This window comes from Agelaius tricolor, unplaced genomic scaffold, assembly GCF_023055355.1.
Source record: "Agelaius tricolor isolate 1412-34295 unplaced genomic scaffold, bAgeTri1.0.p SCAF_28, whole genome shotgun sequence".
Classification (NCBI taxonomy): domain Eukaryota; kingdom Metazoa; phylum Chordata; class Aves; order Passeriformes; family Icteridae; genus Agelaius; species Agelaius tricolor.
In genome coordinates, this window is record NW_027269288.1 from 7,613,785 (window position 1) to 7,625,495 (window position 11,711).

Consider the following 11,711-nt stretch of genomic DNA (forward strand, 5'->3'; position numbering starts at 1 on the left):
GCGGCAGCGGCCCCGCCGCGCTCCGCCAATCAGCGTCGGGCGGATGCTGGGGGGGAAGGAGACGGAGCGCGGAGCCAGCGAGGCGGCGGCGGCACAAAATGGCGGCGGCGGCGGCAGCAGCGGGCGGTGGCCCCGCGGGCCCTCCGGCGGCCGGCGCGGCTCCCGCCCCGGTACCGGGTCCTGGCGCGGTGCTGATCGGTGACCGGCTGTATTCGGGCGTGCTGATTACGCTGGAGAACTGCCTACTGCCCGAGCACACGCTGCGCTTCACGCCGTCCATGAGCAGCGGCCTAGACCCCGACACCGAGACCGAGCTGCGCGTCACCGGCTGCGAGCTCATCCAGGCGGCCGGGATCCTGCTGCGGCTGCCGCAGGTGGGGCTGGGCGCGGGCAGGGATGGGGCCAAGACTCAACAGGGGCTAGGCTGGGCTCTTCTTTGTGCGATTTCCCGGTTACCGGCCGGGCAGGCCCCGGGCCCTCCCCGCGGTTACCGGCCGGGCAGGCCGCGGGGCCGCCCGGTGTGCGGGGTTCGTTCGGGGCCGCCCGGTGCTCGGGGGTCGTTCCGGGCCGTTCCGGGCCGCTGGCTGCCGGAAGCCGGTGATGTCAGCGCCGCCCCCGCCGCCTCCGCGTGGGGATTGTGCAAAGGCGGATTTCCTAAGGCTCCTTTGCAGCCCTGGTGACCTCAGCGAGGTTTTTGTTTCCACGCAGAACTTCAGGCCAAACAGAGCCTCGTTGCTCTCTGAGCGTAAAACTTTCCAGGCTACGGAGCCTTAGTATATTCAAATGTATGCAAATCATGACGCGATTAGAGTGCTCCTCACTTTCCACGCCCAAAAAGCAAATATTTTTCTGACGTACTTTCATAACTTTGAATTATATTGGATTCTTGGATTTTTCTTGGTTTTCATTATTAATTTAATAACTTAGAGCATATTTTTCACATTTTTTATAAAAGAAAGTTGGGGTTTGCTGTCTGCATTTGACTTGTAGGCAGTATTTAAGGCATTGCTAACATTTTGGGCAACTTGATTACTTTAGCAATTCTAGTTTTCTTTAGATACCATTAAGCTTCCTCCTATCTTCTAGATCTTAAATCTATTAAAAATTCTCTTTGGAATTGGTAATTTTGTTCAAGGCTGCTGTGATTATCTCTTTTTTTAGGTGGCTATGGCTACAGGACAGGTGCTATTCCAGCGTTTCTTTTATACCAAGTCTTTTGTGAAGCATTCCATGGAGGTAAGAGGGCATTAAATGACATTTGTTGCCATATTTATCTTCTGATCTCTCTTGGCAAGCTGTTATCTGAGATGTGATCAGTGTTAGGAACTAGTCTGGAGTTTATAGTTATAGAGAAACATGATTTTACAAAGCTATTTAATAGTGATTTTTGTCAAATATTTGGTATTTTCTTGTTTTACCATGTTTTTTCCCCCTCCTTAAGCTGTTGTATGAGCTCAGTTCCTGAAGTGGAAATGAAATATAGAAAATATTCTATTTTGTGCTCATTTTTCAGCACGTTTCCATGGCCTGTGTCCATCTGGCATCCAAAATTGAGGAAGCCCCCAGACGCATTCGGGACGTGATCAATGTGTTCCATCGCCTCAGACACCTGAGGGAGAAAAAGTAAGCTGAGAATTCAGAATTATCTGTGTTGTATTTAAATTATTAAACTTCACAACAGCATCATTCCCTGTTTCATAAAGCAGGGATAATTTCAGAGTGATCTCATGAAGTGAGCTGACCTGTTTTAATACATCAATAGTTTTGATGTTCTAAATAATGATTTTTTATTATTATTTTTACACAACTCAAACCTGAGTTTTCTTAAGGGTTAAGATGATAATCTTGTGAGTTTGACCTTGTCTTGCAGAAAACCTGTGCCTCTAATATTGGATCAAGAATATGTGAACTTGAAGAATCAGATAATTAAGGCAGAAAGAAGAGTGTTGAAGGAGTTGGGATTTTGTGTTCACGTGAAGCACCCTCATAAGGTTTGTACTTCATAAATTCACTCCATAACCAAGGTTTTGTGTTCTGTAAAGCTTTGAGGAGGCTGCCTGGGAGCTCTGTGGACTGCACATGATGATCAGTGAACTCAGTGAGATTTAGTTTCTTACCATCCTGATGTTTTCTTTCTCATTTAAGAGACTCTTACTAATTGGTCTCGTATCACTGCTGAGTGACGGCGAGGTGGATGCAGGTGCTCATTATTCCTGGAAGGCAGATTGGATCAGTAGGTAGCTGTGGTGGTAGAAAACATCACCTCAATTTAGATTCCCCCAAGCAGGGAGGAATTTGGAGGCCTGGGCTTGTCGTGGTCACTCCTGCTGGGAACGTGCTGAGGTATTAAAGATCTGGGAGCCACTTTGGAGTGTGTTAAAACCACGCTCAGGCTTGGCTAGAACTGAGGCAAGGCTCAATAGAGAAGTAACAAGTGTCAGAGTGGATGATACTTGAAAGATACAATTGCCTCAAATGTTTAAATTGTGCCTGAAGTGGTAAAAGAACTTGTATTTCTGTGCCAGCACAATTCGGGCTCTTGCTCTTTTCTCCTCTTAAAAAACTCCTGTTCAGAGCTGCCTTTTTGAGCTTCTTGACATTCAGAATTTCCTTTTGTCACCCACCCCAGAGGGCAGCTGTAGTTTGTTTTTTGGGGTGAATTCTGCCATTATCCTTCCTCTCTGCAGCCTTGTTTTCCTTCCAAACTTGAGGAAAACCCCTCAGAGCTGAACAAACCCTGGCACAGTATTAGATCTGTTCTCTGCAAGCACTGCCAACTTCCCTCACTGCTGATTGCACCAGGCTGCAGCTAAAACAAGGCTTTGTGAGGCTTGTAGGAGCACAAAATCCATCCACAAAATCCCTCAATGAAAATCCATCCACAAAATCCCTAAACCAAACCCAGGTGGAGCCAAGGCCTGGCTGAGTAGCAGGACAGAAGGGCTCAGAAGGTCAGAGCTGGTGTGGATAAACACTGGGGATGGTGCAAACACTTGATGTGGAGTGTTTTAGGCCTTGAAAGAGGATCACAGATGCCTCATGGATGTCCCTCTGAAGTAAGCAGGTGGCTCTCCAGATGCTGGTTAATAACTCAATGACCCATATCTTCCAGATAATCGTTATGTACCTTCAGGTATTAGAATGTGAACGTAACCAACACCTGGTCCAGACCTCATGGTAAGTTGATTTTCTTTGTTCTAAGAGACCAGAAGGGGCAGTAGCAGAAATATGTCACTTGAGGCACTGGGCAGGATTGCTCAGCAGTGCTTGGGGCCACCCCAGACAGCTCCACTGTCCTTGGTGTGCCCCAAAGTACTTCCCAAAAGTTGAGCGGCCTCTTAAGTTCGAGGCAGTGTTTTAATGGTAAGGTAGCTTTCCACCCTGACTCCTCACTTCCCTCCTCTCTGCTCTCACTTTCCAACTGAAGGGAAAAGCTTGGGTGGGTTTAGAGTTGTTCCCTTGGGGGTTTTCTTCAGGGAAAACTTGGGTGTAATTCGAGTTTGTTCCCAGTGCTGGGAAATGGCTTTTCCCAGGGCCTGAGTTTGATTTCAGGTGTATCTAAAGCTCAGCACAGATAAATTTCTGTTATCTATGTGGATAAAGCAGGATGTCAGCTTCTAAGAGTGGATAGATGCATAGCCTGGATTCATATTTGCCTAGAAATGTTCTCTGCCTTATTGCTCTCATTTAATAAATATTTACTCGGGGGTGGGAAGCTTCTGTAAAATTCCACGTCTTAAACTTTACCAAATAATACTTTTTTAACAATAAAAAAAAAAAACCAACAAAAAACCACCTTTAGTGAATCCAAAGACCATATTTCTGCTGACTGAACTGTCTGGTACTGTGAGCTGTGTGTAGAGAACCAGTTTTGACTTTTCTTTTCTGTACTCTTTTGATCAAAGGGTAGCCTCTGAGGGTAAGTGACTAAGACTTCTCCTCTGCTGCCCATGGTGCAGGGATAGCTGCCGTCTTCAGTCAACCCAAAGCTCTCCAAAGAGAAGGCTGGCTCTAGACAGGTGGTATATACATGATAGTAGAGTAACTGGCCAACTGCTTCTTGTGCTTCTATTTTTATTTTTTTTTTATTTTTACTCTGCATTTTTTGATTGTTTGTATATTTGATAACCTGAGCGTTGAAGTTCTGAATGAATTTTTTTTTTTTAATGTTCTATTTCTCTTTAACTGTTATAAATGTGGTGTGTTGCTTATATGATAAAGTGAATTAAGGTGGGGTTTAAAGCTTTAAAAGGGATGAATTTACAACAAAAAAAATGAATAGTTTGAAAGATACAATTATCTCAAATGTTTAAATGAAAAAACCAGTACGTGTGTGAAGCTTGGAGACAAAATGTGATATTTAGAGACACTTCCCAGAAGCATTGCATGGAGCAGTGGAATGGGATTTTGGACTGCCAGGAATGTGCTGGTTGTGGAAGGAGGGGAGGGGAGGGGCAGGGAGGGAATGACCCCAGCTGGGAGAGGGGTCAGGTGTTACAATAACACATCTGTGTGCTCGTGTTTGGTGCTTCCAGTACCCAGAAACTGCTGGGTATCCAGTGTCATTGGTTTTTGAAATGTGCATTTTTCCAACATGACCTTTTTCTTAAGCTATTGTGACAAGGATTCATTTCCTCCTGTGTCTGACTGGGCCCACAGGGAAGATGTGCAGAGGCCAAACTTGGAAGCTGGTGTGGTTCTCAATTTGGCAAGTCAGAAATAAAAAAGCTTTGTAGCTTCCAGATGTTCAAAGTCAACCTTGCCTTTAGAATTCCTTTGGCCAAAAGGTTTGTGCTCTCTTTGTAGTGGGACAGCAGCAAATTTAGGAGTTCCTTTCTCCCCCAAAGATGAGCTGATGGCCAGTGTTGCTTTTTTGGGGCAGCAGTTGCTGTTTGTGTAAAGAAGAATTGAGGACAAGTGGGAGTTGGAAACTCCTGGGATTCCAATCCCTCCTCTCTGTCCTTGTAAACCTTGCAGGTGCCTGTGGTCTCTGCTTTGGATACCTTGGGGGTCAGTGAATCCTTGTATGCTGGGTACCCACATGGTTAATTATTATTTAAAGTATTATTTTAAGGACTTTTATGATGTCTGGTTTTAGTTTTTCTCATCTGATATTTTATTGACATATGTGCTCTCAAGTCTAGATCTTCTAAAGCACATCAGCTGACAGATTCACAGGAATTGACTTTGTGTATTTAAGATTTAACAACAAATAATGCTTAATTGTACTGACTGGAATATGTGCAATATTTTACAGTTTTCTCATTCTGTGAATATTCATTTTAAGCAACCTTACTGAAATGGGACAATTTGGAAACCTTATTTCATGTGCCAAAGAGGAGATCTGCCTGAATTCTGACTGTTCTCCTGAACTGATCTTCCCAAACACCCTGATTTCTCCTATGGCTGACTTTTTGCATCAAAAAGAATTCAGCTCTGGATGGAAATGGACCCTTAAACCCCCCTGGGAGTTGAGCTGTGCTGAAGAGGACTGGATTTCATGGGAGAACTGCTCCAGGAGCTGCAGCTTTTACCACACACCTGGTTCTGCCCTATTGCAGGGGGACATGTGAACCTAAAATTCTGTATCTGAGTATTTCTGAGCACACTGAATGTTGTCTTGGTGAAAAGAACTTGTTTATTGCATGAGAGCAGGCCAGTAGAGATCCAGCAGCAAAAGTGAAGTTAAAATTGGTTCTCTTCTCACCACTGAATTTTCAGCAGTCAGACTTTGTTTCTGTCACACATCCCTCCCCTTGAGGGATTTAATTTTAGTTATTTCTTTGATTTTTTCCTTGTAGTAAAATCATTCAGCTTCTCTTTAGATTTACAGGAATATAATGTTGAAGTCTAGTAACTGAATGCAGAAAGAAATAGCCCTTGTAGAAGTAAAACCAAGTCAAAAAAACCCAAAAACAGAGCCCCAAGGAGCTTTGCAGTGCTTTGCAACCTCCTGCTCTCCTGTTTTTCAGGAACTACATGAACGACAGCCTGAGAACTGATGTGTTTGTGAGGTTCCAGCCAGAGAGCATTGCCTGTGCCTGCATTTACCTGGCAGCCAGGACACTGGAGGTGAGCCACACTTCCATGGATTTGGGGTTTTTTTTCAAGTCTTTTTAACAGGAGGAGAAATCTGAGCTTTGTCTGTGTCTCCCTTTCAGATCCCTCTTCCAAATCGCCCGCATTGGTTTTTACTGTTTGGAGCAACAGAGGAAGAAATTCAAGAAATCTGCTTAAAAATCTTGCAGCTCTACACGAGGAAAAAGGTTTGGTTCTTTTTCATGTTGGGAGCCCTCAGTGAAGGCTGCAGCTCAGAGCAGGAGTTGGGAAATTTTGAGCTCTTTTAAAACCACAGCTGGAAGTGAACAAAGAGCAGTCACTGCCTGGGACTCTTTGGATTCTCATTCCCCTCCCTGGGAGTGGGTAAGCAAGAAATTCAGCTCTCACAAGCAGTGCTCCTGTGTTCACAGGTGGATTTATCTGATCTGGAAAGTAAAATAGAAAAGAAGAAATTGGCTATTGAAGAGGCAAAAGCACAAGCTAAAGGTCTGGTACCTGAGGGAGTTCCGAGCTTGGATAACACATCGGGATTTTCCCCTATCCCAAAAAATGGTAAATAGTGGATAACTCATTTTTACTAACTCTTCTTCACATCTTTCATGTATATTTACCCTTTTGGGGAGCTTTTACAAGTGTGGTTTGGAGTTTGTTGGGGATTTTTGTAAGATGGCTCCTAACACCACTCATCTGGCAGGGTTTGAATAGCAGTGTAGCTTTGTGATTTCTTGAATCAGATAAAAGCTAAAATCAAATTAGTCTGAAATTAAGACTAGTTTAAACCCATACAGGCCAGGGGCTTGTTTTTATGTGGATTTGGCAATCAACTCAAATCCTTGCCCCTGGCATGTTGTGTTGATGCAATATTGAAGCAGAGGTGCTCTGGCAGGGGTAACATTTTGGGATGTTGGGTGAGGAATTTGTTGGTTAAAGTTTCCAGTCTGGTGCAGTCTCACCTAGAAGAAAACGTTCACCATCTTCTTCCCCAGTTTACCTTTCAAACCATGCTGAATAATTGGCAAGGAAAGGAGGGTGGTTTTCTGCCTTTTCTTGCAGTGACTTCAGTCCTTTGGCAGAAATGTTTCAGTGAGTTTCTGCTCTCTGTGAACTTGTTGAGATCTGCTTGTGGGTGGCTGTGTGTGCAGAGCCCAGCTGTGAGCTCTGCCTGGTGCAGACTTGGGCTGAGAGGAGCCTCAAGTCCTTGCAGGTACTTCCCAAAGAGGTGACAAAGGCTTCTTCTTGCAGAGTCTCCAAAAGAGGTGAAAGGAAATAAACCCTCACCCCTACCTGTGCAGGCCATGAAGAATGCCAAAAGGAAAACAGAGGGAGCCAAGAGAACCAGCTCCAACAGCCCAGTCAATGGGTAAGGTTTGATAAGGAAACAGCTGATTTTTATCCCATGAGTCTTTAAAACAAAATAACTGAGTGTTCTTTGTGTCTGGCAGTGTCCAGAAAGGAAGAGAGAGCAGGAGTCGAAGTGGAAGCAGAGATCAGAGTTACTCAAGGTCCCCATCGAGGTCTGCATCCCCCAAGCACAGGTAGGGTGTGCTCCCAGTGCCAGCTGTGATAATCCATCACCAACAGGCTGAGGGGATCCTGTAGGGTGTGCTCCCAGTGCCAGCTTTGATAATCCATCACCAGGAGGCTGAGGGGATCCTGTCGGGTGTGCTCCCAGTGCCTCCAGTCTGATTTCCCAGTGCCAGCTTTGATAATCCATCACCAGGAGGCTGAGGGGATCCTGTAGGGTGTGCTCCCAGTGCCTCCAGTCTGATTTCCCAGTGCCAGCTGTGATAATCCATCACCAGGAGGCTGAGGGGACCCAGCAGTGTTTGCTGCTGCTGGAACTCCAGAGTGAGTCCAGCTGTGGCTGTTCACAGTGTCACTGGAACTGGAGTTCCTGAAAATCAGCATTTTTACTGGAGCCAGGTGGAAGTTCAGGACACAAGATGAGTTCTCATGGGAGAACAGCAAAATGCAGAAGGATGGTCTTAAAATTCAAAATGTAGAAGGGCGGTCTTAAAATTCAAAGTACAGAAGGAAGATCTTAAAATTCAAAATATATATACAGAAAATTCAAAATATAGAAGGGCATTCTTAAAATTCAAAATACAGAAGGAAGGTCTTAAAAATCAAAATATATATATACAGAAAATTCAAAATATAGAAGGGCATTCTTAAAATTCAAAATACAGAAGGAAGGTCTTAAAAATCAAAATATATATATACAGAAAATTCAAAATATAGAAGGGCATTCTTAAAATTCAAAATACAGAAGGAAGGTCTTAAAAATCAAAATATATATATACAGAAAATTCAAAATGTAGAAGGGCATTCTTAAAATTCAAAATACAGAAGGAAGGTCTTAAAATTCCAAATATATATACAGAAAATTCAAAATACAGAAGGAAGGTCTTAAAACTCAAAATATATATACAGAAAAGTCAAAATATAGAAGGGCATTCTTAAAATTCAAAATGCAGAATGGTGGTCTTAAAATTCAAAATGCTGAAGGGCATTTTTAAAATTCCAAATTTAGAAGGACGCTTTTAAAGTTCCACATATAGAAGGATGTTTTTAAAATTCAAAATGCAGAAGGGTGATCTTCAAATTCCAAATATAGAAGGACATTCTTCAAATTCAAAGTACAGCAGGATGTTCTTCAAATTCCAGGAAACAGCAAAATGAGGAAGGACATTCTTCACATTGAAGGGAATAGCAGAATACGGAAGGACATTCTTGAAATGCAAAATACAGAAGGAAGTTCTTCCAATTCAAAATGAGGAGGAAAGGTCTTAAAATCCCAGAAAGCAGCAAAATCCAGACTGAAGTTGTTCAAATGGAAGCAAGCCACGTTTGCTCTGTTTTCTCCTTGCAGGAAGAGCGAGAGCTACTCCACGTCCAGCGGCTCCAAGTCCCAGAGCCGCTCGCGGAGCCGCAGCGATTCCCCCCCGCGGCAGCTCAACCACGGCTCTGCCTACAAGGGCTCCAAGGGCCGCGGCTACAAGAAATCCAAGGACTACAGCAAATACCAGGGGGGGCACAAGGGCCGCAGGTCCCGCTCCCGGAGCTCGTCCCGCTCCCGCAGCCGCTCCCGCGAGCGCCCCGAGCACGCGGGCAAGTACAAGAAGAAGGGACAGGGACACTACTACCGCAACCACCGGCACGAGAGAGCCCGCTCCTACGAGAGAGGGCACCGCTACGACAGGGACAGGGACAGGGAGAGGGACAGGGAGCACCCCGGGCACAGCCGGCACCGCCGGTGAGACACACACAGACAGAGAGACAGAGAGCAGCCTGGGCACAGCCGGTGAGAGACACACAGACAGACAGACAGAGAGCAGCCTGGGCACAGCTGGTGAGAGACAGACGGACAGACAGACAGAGAGCAGCCTGGGCACAGCTGGTGAGAGACAGACGGACAGAGAGAGCAGCCTGGGCACAGCTGGTGAGAGACAGACGGACAGAGAGCAGCCTGGGCACAGCTGGTGAGAGACAGACGGACAGAGAGAGCAGCCTGGGCACAGCTGGTGACAGACAGAGAGAGCAGCCTGGGCACAGCTGGTGAGAGACAGACGGACAGAGAGAGCAGCCTGGGCACAGCTGGTGAGAGACAGACAGACAGAGAGAGCAGCCTGGGCACAGCCGGTGAGAGACAGACGGACAGAGAGAGCAGCCTGGGCACAGCCGGTGAGAGACAGAGAGAGCAGCCTGGGCACAGCCGGTGAGAGAGAGATGGACAGAGAGAGCAGCCTGGGCACAGCTGGTGAGAGACAGGCAGAGAGAGCAGCCCAGGCACAGCCGGTGAGAGACAGACAGACAGGCAGAGAGCAGCCTGAGCACAGCTGGTGACAGACAGAGAGCAGCCTGGGCACAGCCAGTGAGAGACAGACAGACAGAGAGTGAGCAGCCCGGGCACAGCCGTTGAGCCCCGCTGCTGCTCCCGGGGGGATTCTCACTGGTGGGTCCTGCTGGGGCTGCTCTGGGGGGATTCTCACTGGTGAGCCCTGCTAGGGCTGCTTCCCAAGAGGATTCCTGCCCAGGGCCGCTTCCTGAGGGAATTCCTGCTGGTGAGCCCCAGGGGCTACTTCCCAAAGGAGTTCCTCCTGGTGAGCCAGGGCTGCTTCCTGGAATTCCCAGAGGGAATTCCCTCTGGTGAGCTGGGGTGGTTCCTGAGGGAATTCCCTCTGGTGAGCTGGGGTGCTTCCTGAGGGAATTCCCTCTGGCACCCGGGCACAGAGCTGGGGGCTGCTTCCCAAGGGAATGCCCACCAGGGCTGCTTCCCAAGGGAATGGCCACCAGGGCTGTTTGCTGAGGGATTTCCTCCAGCAGCCAGGCACAGTTGGTGAGATGGAGCTGCTTCCCTTGGGAATTGCCTCTGGCACCACTGGTGAACCAGGGCTAATTCCCTCTGCCAGCAGAGCTCACTCCCCATGGCTTGTGCAGGGTTAATCTGGCTCCTGAGCCAGCAGTTTGTGCTCATCCCTGAATCCAAAGCAAAAATTGACAGATGATGTCATCAGTGCCACTGTCACCCTCCCAGGGAGCTCCTGTGCTGCTCCTCAGGATTCCCATCCCCAGGGCAGTGCCTGGCCCTGCAGACTGCCCATCCTTGGAATGCTGTGCCCAGCAGCTCTTCCCTGTGGGGCTGGAAAGCTCCTCAGCCCCCCAGGAGTGGTTTGGTGCTACCAATGCCCTCTTTTCATGCTGGCTCGGTGATGTTGTACAGGTGGGAGGTGATTTTTTTTTGTTTTTTAGTCCTGTTGCCTATATTAGGTTCTCTGTGTATATATATATATATTTTGCAGTGTTCCAGTATGGGAAAATGGCCTTCCTAGCCTTTACACTTTACCCACAATGTAAATAAGCATTTGTTTAATACAGGTGAAGATACATACAGAAAAATTCAAAAAACTTGAATTCTATCCAAAAAAAAAAAAAGACTTGTGTAGAAAATTCTGATAAATGTGAAAGTATTTAGCTCTGTGCATTGAGAGTAGAATATTTTTATCTGTGCAATGCTGTGTGCAGGCCACCAGCTCAGAAGACATTTCCTATATATCCATTTGAAGTGGTTGAAAATTCTTGACTCAGGATCTTTGACACTCTGAAGAATTGGTAGTTTGTCAGTCTGCATGCTTGATGAACAGAGCAATTAAAAACCCAATTAGCAGAGCCCCACAGCCCAGTAGTATCAGTTCTAGTGGTATATCTGAGCTGTTACTCTTATGCTCCCTAATTTCATTAAAGTATTTGATTTTCTATTACATTCACTCGAGTTTCTTATGAGCTACACCACTTGTGCCTACTCATAAGGAAAGAAATTGCTGCAAAATGAAGAAGATTTTTAAACTGTAATAGATTCAAGACTGGGAATTCAATCCCCATTCCCTTAAAGGCAGGAATTTTGGGCACCAAACACAGAATCACCCAATCAACAAAGATTTGAGGTGGGAAGTGCATTTCTGTGACTTCTGGAGTAGCTGGCAGGTCCCAGCTGAGATTCCTGAGCTGTGTTTGCTCACCTGGATAAGGAGGAAGAGCTGGGCTTGAGGAGAATCCCATCCCTTGGGCTTTGGGCCTCTTTTTGGGGGCTGAAAATGTTGGGGTGGCTGAACATCTGGGGTGGGTTTGCTGGGACATTGGGGGTAAAAATG

The 11,711-nt window shown here is 46.4% G+C and overlaps 1 protein-coding gene across 6 annotated transcripts; it reads left to right on the plus strand.

Moving 5' to 3' along the window:
- The first annotated feature begins 47 nt into the window (after window positions 1-47).
- CCNL2 (cyclin L2) lies at window positions 48-11,321 on the plus strand. Of its 6 annotated transcripts, XM_071449252.1 has the most exons (11): window positions 56-374; window positions 1,162-1,236; window positions 1,514-1,623; window positions 1,871-1,991; window positions 3,113-3,177; window positions 5,973-6,072; window positions 6,162-6,266; window positions 6,471-6,612; window positions 7,303-7,420; window positions 7,503-7,595; window positions 8,933-11,321. In XM_071449252.1, the coding sequence occupies exons 1-11, from the start codon at window positions 99-101 to the stop codon at window positions 9,318-9,320; spliced, it is 1,593 nt and encodes a 530-aa protein (XP_071305353.1). In that variant the 5' UTR covers window positions 56-98; the 3' UTR covers window positions 9,321-11,321. The 6 variants fall into 6 exon arrangements, 3 of the variants coding, with proteins under 3 accessions (XP_071305355.1, XP_071305353.1, XP_071305354.1); XR_011682667.1 differs by lacking the exons at window positions 6,162-6,266; window positions 6,471-6,612; window positions 7,303-7,420; window positions 7,503-7,595; window positions 8,933-11,321 and adding an exon at window positions 3,906-4,019 and having other exon boundaries at window positions 48-374; XR_011682665.1 differs by lacking the exons at window positions 6,162-6,266; window positions 6,471-6,612; window positions 7,303-7,420; window positions 7,503-7,595; window positions 8,933-11,321 and adding an exon at window positions 3,906-4,019 and having other exon boundaries at window positions 48-374; window positions 5,258-5,982.
- Window positions 11,322-11,711: the final 390 nt, after the last annotated feature.

Bases quoted from the DNA above. Each gene is read 5' to 3' on its own strand.
- CCNL2 (XM_071449252.1), top strand. From the start codon at position 99: ATGGCGGCGGCGGCGGCAGCAGCGGGCGGTGGCCCCGCGGGCCCTCCG. The intron at 3,178-5,972 runs GTAAGTTGATTT...CCTGTTTTTCAG, and splicing joins CACCTGGTCCAGACCTCATG to GAACTACATGAACGACAGCC. The intron at 6,267-6,470 runs GTTTGGTTCTTT...CTGTGTTCACAG, and splicing joins AGCTCTACACGAGGAAAAAG to GTGGATTTATCTGATCTGGA.